The sequence below is a fragment of the Pseudoliparis swirei genome, chromosome 18 (assembly GCF_029220125.1).
Source record: "Pseudoliparis swirei isolate HS2019 ecotype Mariana Trench chromosome 18, NWPU_hadal_v1, whole genome shotgun sequence".
Lineage (NCBI taxonomy): Eukaryota > Metazoa > Chordata > Actinopteri > Perciformes > Liparidae > Pseudoliparis > Pseudoliparis swirei.
The window spans coordinates 13,218,542-13,227,443 of NC_079405.1; the positions used below are offsets into that span (position 1 = coordinate 13,218,542).

Sequence of the window (8,902 nt, forward strand, 5' to 3'; positions counted from 1 at the left end):
ATTTCTACAACAAGTATAACGCAGAAATAGTTGTTAATGTCCCATGGTCGATAGCGGAAATGAAAACTGTTTTACAGGAATGTGACCGGCTATGTGCTGGTAACTAAGGGTAACTAGCGAATTAACCACAAAGTGTTGAGCGAGTAAAATCAGGTAAAAAAGCGTTCCGAATATTCAATTCCAACCGCTGAAATCTTTCTTTGGTAATGCAGAAGGACATGAGGTTGCTGGGCTCTCGCATAATCAAACAGCGGACACGATAGCCAGGTCAACTTCTTCTGACATTTAATAAGTGGACCCCAAGATGGCGCGATTGAGATGCTGACGTCACGTGAATGCGCTCTATACCAGCTGCTGCTGCTGGAAGTTGCGCTCTGGAAGTTAGCGTCTTCGACCCTTTCAGTAGCATAACTACAAGCTAACTAGCCTACTAGCTGACCATGACGGGCAAAAGGGCGCTCGTGATCCTGTCTAATGGTGCGGAGGAGATGGAAACGGTCATCCCTGTGGACATCATGCGGAGAGCTGGGGTCTGTGACGTCTGCTAGCTCATACCTAGCTACCGAGCTCATAAAGCTATGGCTCAGCAGAGTTTAGCCACCTTGCATTAGTTTCACATTGACGTGTCGTTAGCTACCTTTTCAGTCGGTGCACAACCCCACGGCCTCACTGAGACATGCCGTCACCGTGATAATGACTGAACATGCAGCGTCACGTTGCAGTGATGAAACATAAGGTTTTTAATAATGTCATTTTGATATTGACGTTACTTGGCCCCGTTCACAGTTTTGGTGTTGGAATAGTTTTACTGTATTGATGTATAATACGTGATCTGGTTCCCTGTCGATGCCTTCATAACCTTGTAAAGTGATTGCAGAAAGATAGCGCGTTAAATGTCAAAGACGTTGGTCAAAGATAGCCTTTTGATAGCCCTTCAAAATAAAAGTCTCCAAATCCTTGCATACAAATAGGATGCTGCGTTTATGCTAATGTGTTTACAAAAAATATTTCCCCAAAACGGTAGATTGCAGTGACGATTGCAGGGCTGACGGGCAAAGAGCCAGTCCAGTGCAGCAGAAACGTCGTGATTTGTCCTGATGCCAGTCTGGAAGAGGCCATGGCCCAGGTTGGTCTTACGTGTACAATTATGTCAAGAAATAGTCAAACGGAAGCAATATTTTGTAATGTATGGATTTTCAGTTAATTAGTATTCCATTAATCAAACCATGTTGAATGAAACTTATTTCTCGGACAATGTTTTGCAAAAAATGTTTCGCTATTAAATGCTTTGTTTTATTTACTTTCAGGAAACAGCAAGACACATTTCTTATTTGTGAAAACCTACCGACCTACAGACCTTTCAGTTTCTCTTAATCTATCTTGGTGTGTTTCTCAGGGCCCGTACGATGTGGTGCTTCTGCCAGGAGGAATGCCAGGGGCCCAGAATCTGGCAGAGGTGAGAAACACTCCAATCACAAGCCTGTAAATTACTTTGTATTGTCTTTTTAAGTTTTGATCTACTAGAACAATCACATAGGGCTATTTTCCAAAAGCCAGGGTCAACCCTGCTTGGAAACAGGACAATGTAGTAACCCAGTGATTCTCAAACTGTATCTCTCATTATATCCTGTCTTGCAAGAAATAACACAAAATCATGCCAATGTCAATCTCATGTGATAAAAAAGAATTCCTACAATTAATAATATTGTGAAAATTAAGTGACAGCAATTAACAGCAATTACCTATATTTACCAGAAAATGTGGTTTCAAATTGTAAACATTTTTCCATAAAACAATAATCTATGATGGTTGGGACTAAAAAAAAAGAAGCAAACAAAGTTAAAGTGTTGGAAAACAATCTCTAATTTAAACTTAAATTAGCTGGAGTAGAAGGGCCCGGCATTTGCCAACGTTCTCTCTCTGCGAGCAAAGGGTTGAAAACGCATGTGAAACAAATCGCATGTTTGCATTCATTTGAGTTCAACTTTGGAGAACTTTCAGCATGAATATTTCACCTCGGTATGCGGTGTTCTATCGCCTGCATTTGCGCATGTGCGACTTTGCCTCGAAGGGGCTATTAATAACAATGACAACATTCAGATGTCGCACTCTTCCTCCTCCTGTCCGGTGGCCGTCACTTTACTTCATGTGGTTGCCAGATTTGTTAAAGACCTATTTAGTGTGACTCTCCAAGTTATATTTTGTATCTGGGGTTTTACATGGTTCAGGAAATAAACAGAGGCTTCAACAGAGTAAACGTTATGCATTTTAGGTCAACCCTGTTCTGCACACATACTTCTTAAATGAGCTAAACCGAGAACAGTGGTTCAGTACTTAACAAGTTTGGTACAGAACCTGCGTAGTTGTATGGTCAAATGGAGTGAAGGTCTGAGAGACAGCAACAACCCACCAACTTTGTTCAGATTCTCATTCCAATTGGGCTAAATCCTGATTGGTACATGTGAAGTAAGAACAATGGGAATGCGGAAATCGTTTATGTGAATAACTAACTGTTCTGACTTTCGTAGGAAATCTTGTATTAATTTTCTGTCATTTATAATAGTATGAAGTTGATTGAGAAAATGTGCGTTGAGGGCCTTTAACTTTAACTTGAGGGCCTTACTGATTTATAAGCACATTTATGTATTGTTACCTCACTCAAGTTAAGATGAGTTTTACATTTCCTTATTTTAATTGCACCTGCACAGGCCACAATAATATTATGCTTTATTTATATAGCACCTTTTTTATAAAACAAGTTGGTAATGCACGTGGTGTAGTGGCTAGCACTGTCGCCTCACAGCAAGAGGACCGTGGGTTCAATTCCTGGTCTGGGTGGTCCTTCTGTGTGGAGTTTGCGTGTTCTCCCCGTGGCAGCGTGGGTTCCCTCTGGGCTCTCTGGCTTCCTCCCACAGTCCAAAGACATGCAGCTCAGGTTAATTGACCTCTAAATTGCCCATAGGTGTGAATGTGAGCATGAATGGTTGTCTGTCTCTATATATGCCCTGGATGGACTGCTGACCTGTCCAGGTGTACCCTGCCTTCGCCCAATGTCAGCTGGGATCGGCTCCAGCGACCCTATGGACCCGATGGATAATAAAAAGTTGTTAATGCTAAAAAAACATTTTTACAATATAAAAATAAGTGTGAGAAATGCAAAATCATTGCATAATAAATACAGTAAGAAAAAGGTGTAATTACCTCAAATCAACATTGTAATAACAAACTTTGAGCTATTTTGAAAAGTCTTCAACTATCAACAGCAGTTGCTTGTCTCATTAGTTTCTGAGAGCACAATTGTCCAGTTGGATGAGAAGTATCTCCTGATTGACTGCATCAAATACAATGCTGAGATCAAGAAGTGAAAGAATGGAGAACTTTTTTTGATGTGGCCTCAGTCTTAGATCGTTTCTTACTTTTACAAGCGCCGTCTCGGCACTCTGAAAGCGGACTAACTGCATCTAACGGTTTAAATACTGCCTTTCACAATGTCTTGCCTAACAATGGCAGGTTGGAAATGGGTCTAAAATTGATCAAAATAGAAAAATAAAGAATATTGTTTTTGAAGTAGAAGCTTGTTTTGAGTGCATCTGGAAAGATGTCGATGTCCAGAGAGCAATTAACAATATCTGATTCATCACAAGTAAAACTGTCCAAAACCTCCTAAAAGAAAATAGTGTGAATTGCAAACTAGGAGCCAGTGGAAGACTTTAACTGCATGATGATTTTACGCAGTGGCGGGCCGTCAGGGCCAGCAAGGCCTTCTCTGCTGGCCTAAACATCATCAGAATATATATTTTTTTCTAAATATATTTCAATGTAATTATTTATTCCCCAGAGTAAGAGTTAGTTATTCTTAATTTCATTTCTCCTCTGCCTGCGCTGCGCTTTGCCAGCGCCAGGTTGAGATTTCCTGAGGCTGGTCTTTATGTTAGATCTTTATCAGCCATCCAATCATATTCAGTGTGTGTTTAGGCTGCCAAAATCCTTCTTAGGCCTTCAGAATCAACATTACGAGCTTCAAGTGAAGAATGGGAATGATGTTGTGTCAATCAATCATCAACTTTAGAGTTGGCCTTCGCCTTCCTTCGAAACGAGGCCCTGCAGCCAAGGGGGAGAGTGCGCAGGGGAGTGCTGCAGGTCTTTTGATGAGTTACCAGGATTGAGAGGCGGGTCCTAAATGCAGATAGATGCAAAAACCTCAGAACTGAGAATTTGATAAAGGAATTAAAGCTGTTTTTCACTACAAACTGTTTTTTCAACCCACAAGGATGGCGATTTGGAGAGAAACTTACTTGAAATCTGCTTTTTAAAAAGGTATGCCCTGCTACAATGCGACAAACAGTGAAGTGATGAAGTTTCTTTTTTTTTTTTTTGCGCATTTTGCAGTGCATTGAGCAGACGAGAAGAAAGAGCGAGAGAAATGACATATAGATAAAAGATAAATTAGAAATTAGAAATATTAATATTTTTTTTTTTTCTTTTATTATAAAAAAGAAAAATAAAAAGGTATCTGTATATATTAGGTTTACATTTTAATTTCTCTACGGCTTTTTTAGAGCTTTTATTCTTAATAAAAATTTATTAAAAATTAACATAAAAAAAAAAAAAAAAAAAAAAAAAAAAAATAGAAAATCAGAAACATGTTTCCAGGTGTTTCGAGTAATTTTAAGAGATTTTCAAGTGATTTGTTTAATACCCTACTAGTATTTTTTTTCTATTAATATTAATTAGATATATTATAGTTTTTTTTAAGCTTAAGCTATAATATAAATCAATATAATAAAAGAAAGGGTTGTCGGTGAATTAATATGGGAGGAAATGTGCGTTTATTTTTTCTGTTAACAAAATTTTTAATAAAGAACTTTATCACAATATTCGAATTCACAATATTTAATGATTTCTGAAAGAGTCCTAGAGATAATGAAAAATAAATAAAATAATGGCTATGGCGATAAATAAATAAATTTTTTAATTTTATGAATTTAAGCGCGCTGCGTCCAATCAATCGCATGCCAAGCCAACGCAGGTCTGGGAATTAAGCATTGCATCATGGATATAAGAGGACATCTGGTGCCAATGCATGGGACGACCTAGGAGGCTGACTGAAGGGGCCACCCTGACAGCCACTGATTTGACGTATTCCCCCCTTCACTAATTTCACCAGAATTCAGTTTTCCCAGAGAAGCTCTAACGGTCAAATTTGTTTTGATAATCGACCGAATGTGCAAATAATATTCAAAAATCTTATTTTTACATAATGACGCAAACTCCTTACATTTTGACGAGGAGGCATGGCATCGTTGGTTACAAAGCTGGGATGGATGGATCAATAATTTAAGAATAAAATGTTTTTCTATTCTCCAATTTCATTGATAATCTTAGAGGAATAAGTCTGCTTTATTTTATACACACATGGATTGTATAGGAAGTTCTTTGTTTTGTAAATATGCTTTTCCTCCCCAATCGCTCAGATCCACGACACTCCCTCTGAATTTTCTTAATCTGTGATTTCTTTTTAGTTTTCTTAGATGCCAAAATGTCAAAAGCTGATCATAATTTACAGTTTCAGTGATTTTCTCTTTCGTAAATCGATGTGGTTTCACCAGATGGAGGTTGACTACGTATGTGGTTTGAGAAATGAACTGCTGAAGAAGAACTTAGAAAATGTCTTTTAATGGGGCGTGAATGTTTTGTTTTCCATCATTGGTCGTACGTGCATCCGTTAAAAATGAACTCCTTTGGAGCTTCAGACTTGAGAGTAAAAGACAATGCTGCCGTATTCTCTTTTTATCTCTGCCTCGGTGCTCCCGGGATGACTGCTCACTCTCTCTCCTGCAGGCTCCTGCTGTGAAGGAGGTGCTGAAGGAACAAGATGGCAGGAAGGGTTTGATTGCAGCCATCTGTGCAGGTACTGTTTGTGAAAACAACCAAGTCATGAATATACAGGCCCATCTTGTTGTTGCTTTGAACAAATAAATGTAAATTACTCAACTGACGCAATGCAGTTTATTTGGATGCTTTCAGTCACGGATCAATAAATCTACTCGCAGTCATTTTCCATATCAAACCAGTTTGACAAATCCAATGACATACATTATTTAACAATGCACTATGCTATCATGAGACATATTTTTATCTTGAAACAACACTAAATGTTTGATACTGTGGTTTTAAATGTATCAAGCTAATATTGTGCCAGTAAAGTGGATTAGGATTTGCTCGCAAATAGAATTGAAGAAAAATGTGCAGTTTTTACATGCTCATGGTTGTGGATTTCTCGTATTTTAGTAACTAGATATGCCCTTGAAATAGTTCATCATATATCTTAACAACATTTAGAAAAAATATATAGTTAAGGAATGACCCCTTTTGGCATTGGGAATGGAAGAGTGAGGGTTTGATTAATGAATGTCCCTGAGTGAACCCACAAGCACTGACATTTTATTTGACAGCCTCCATATGCAGAGGAAGGACATTGGAAGGACATTTTGAATAGGGACGGGGACCAATGCGGCAAAGTGGATTGAAGGATGTCCTAGAAAATTATTGAAATCCTCACCGGAATATACAGTTTAATGAACCTGCCAGGAAGGGAACCAGTTAACAAGAAGCCAGTTATTTTTGCCCTATAATGGAAATTAGGATCTCCACGTGAAGAAAAAAATCAGTTAAAAAAAACCCACTTGATTGGGGAGCAGAACAATGAGTGTAAAACAAAAACGATCAGGATGAGTCTTTCATTGTATAGTTTTCTTTTTGAGCTAATATTTACATATACATGGACACTAATAGAGAGTTGGTCATCATCACCTTTCAGTCCACATCTGCCTCGCTGTCTGACTCTCAGAAGGTCTCTCTCTCCCAGTCTGGTGTCCTCTGGGTGGGGACGGCTGTAACAGGAGTAGCCCGGCTTTGGCTGGCAGTCTTCTGTTCTTTCAGGGGAAGGGTGTTATCCTTAGACTGCATGGGATGGCAGCCAAGGTGCATAATCAATAACTTTCTACTCATTAACAATTTTTGGATGAGCTCACTGCAGTGGTCGCACGTTGCCAACGTTAATGCAGCAGCAGTAAATGTCTTCAGCCGCTCCTTTTTTCTCTCTTTAGTTTGCTGGAGAGAGACTGAAACTGTATATTATATTCTTGGAAACAATGGCACAGCTGAGGACACCTTTAGGTAATACTGTTGTGGACTAAGTGCAGTTCCTACTGGTAAATGCAGTATTAAAATCTGATTAAGTGTTTCGCTTGATGGAAGTGATTTTGAGGATATAGTACTTTACCCGTGACTTTTAAACTGTATAAACTGGAGCCACACAAGCAGAAAGTGTCACTTTATCACAGGAAGCCAATAAATGCTTTGCCCTTCTGCAGGTCCCATTGCTCTGCTGGCACATGGCATCGGGTACGGCAGCACAGTCACTACACATCCTGCCATGAAGGACAAGATGATGGCTGGAGGTAAAAAAACAAACAAACAGAAAAACACTCGCAAACACTAGAGACCATGTTTTGGAGAGATCACACCAGCCGCGACTGCAATGTCCCTTTAGCCCCCCCCCCTCCCGCACACACACACTTGCTCGGACCAGGCTAAACTACTACTTTTATCTCAACTACACTCCTTTGGGAGTTTCGTGACGGTTGCGACTATATATTGCAGTCACACACTTTGACCATCGACGAACAGAAACTCAAAACATTGTTTGTGGTAATAGGTGTCTCCAGGCATAGGTGTGTCCAGAAATTCTGGTTGAAAACAATACCATGGTCGTTGTTGCGGCTGGTAAAAAGGCTAGCAATATTACTGAAGAGTACAGCAAGTAAATAACATCTGCAGCTCCAACTCGGAATAGGAGGAGATTTAATTATTTCTAAAGGGCACCAGATGGTGCTGTACTAGCTTTTTCTGGCCTAATAAAAGTCATGTCACTATGCAGTAGTGTAGATAGCACACACTCGGATGCCAGCAGGTGCAAGAATTTGGCAGAATATACTAGAAATGTGTTTTTAAAAAAACTGATAATAGATGATCTATATACAAGTGCTTGAATTACAATGTGATGTCTGAAGTGTGACTTTCATTCTTTACCTTAAAGCTCTCATATTGTGATTATCCTAACGGTATTGCTTTGTCTTTTTTTAGATCACTATAAATATTCAGAGGCCCGAGTACAGAAGGATGGACATTACATCACCAGCCGTGGGCCAGGAACCAGTTTTGAGTTTGCCCTAACGATTGTAGAGGAACTTATGGGGGCGGAGGTGGCAGCTCAAGTCAAGGCTCCTCTTGTTATGAAAGATTGACTGTCGCCGTGTTCTCTAACATCCTGCAAGCACCACTGCCCGCTGTAGACGTTTTGCACTACTGAGACAGCTAATCCAATCTCGCTGGCACTAAGACTCAAAGTCACTAGTGTTGAATCCTTCTCCCTAGGGGGGCACAAGGATGTTTCTGTTCTGACATGTTATTGTCTTCCTTTGTCTTTTTAGGTTGCCAATGATAGACTTCTTTTTTGTTTTACTAAGAAATACAGTTTTGATTCAAAGGCTTTCTATATGGGATTTATTGATTTTTGTTGCATTGTACTTGTCCCACAAATTGCCAATTTGTTTGCCAGGGTGAATTGTTTCACTTGACATTAAAACATGAATTTGCTTAAACTCTTTTTGTCCTACTCTACGTTATTTTAATACTTGAGCTCACTGTGACTTATTTTACACATTTGCAGTGGTTGACACATAAATATAGGCGGCATCATGTTAATGTATTGTGAGCGCCTCCGAGAACGCGGGAAGAAGAATCCGAATAGATTGGCATGTGGGTCTGGCCAATAAGAAGCCTCAGTCTGGCTGCAGTTGTATTCTAATTGACCAATGACAGCTCGCCTGCAGCCAGC

General features: G+C 39.5%; 1 protein-coding gene across 2 annotated transcripts; it reads left to right on the forward strand.

The window, feature by feature from the left end:
- The first annotated feature begins 220 nt into the window (after window positions 1-220).
- Window positions 221-8,669, forward strand: park7 (parkinson protein 7). 2 transcript variants are annotated; one of them, XM_056438283.1, is made up of 6 exons: window positions 221-530; window positions 1,025-1,126; window positions 1,397-1,456; window positions 5,842-5,911; window positions 7,377-7,463; window positions 8,149-8,669. In XM_056438283.1, the coding sequence occupies exons 1-6, from the start codon at window positions 441-443 to the stop codon at window positions 8,307-8,309; spliced, it is 570 nt and encodes a 189-aa protein (XP_056294258.1). In that variant the 5' UTR covers window positions 221-440; the 3' UTR covers window positions 8,310-8,669. The 2 variants fall into 2 exon arrangements, with proteins under 2 accessions (XP_056294258.1, XP_056294259.1); XM_056438284.1 differs by lacking the exon at window positions 221-530 and adding an exon at window positions 537-736.
- The last annotated feature ends 233 nt before the right edge of the window (window positions 8,670-8,902 follow it).

Excerpts from the sequence above, each read along its gene's own strand:
- park7 (XM_056438283.1), top strand. The coding sequence starts at position 441 with ATGACGGGCAAAAGGGCGCTCGTGATCCTGTCTAATGGTGCGGAGGAG. Across the intron at positions 1,457-5,841 it reads GGGCCCAGAATCTGGCAGAG|GCTCCTGCTGTGAAGGAGGT; the intron begins GTGAGAAACACT and ends TCTCTCCTGCAG. Across the intron at positions 7,464-8,148 it reads GGACAAGATGATGGCTGGAG|ATCACTATAAATATTCAGAG; the intron begins GTAAAAAAACAA and ends GTCTTTTTTTAG.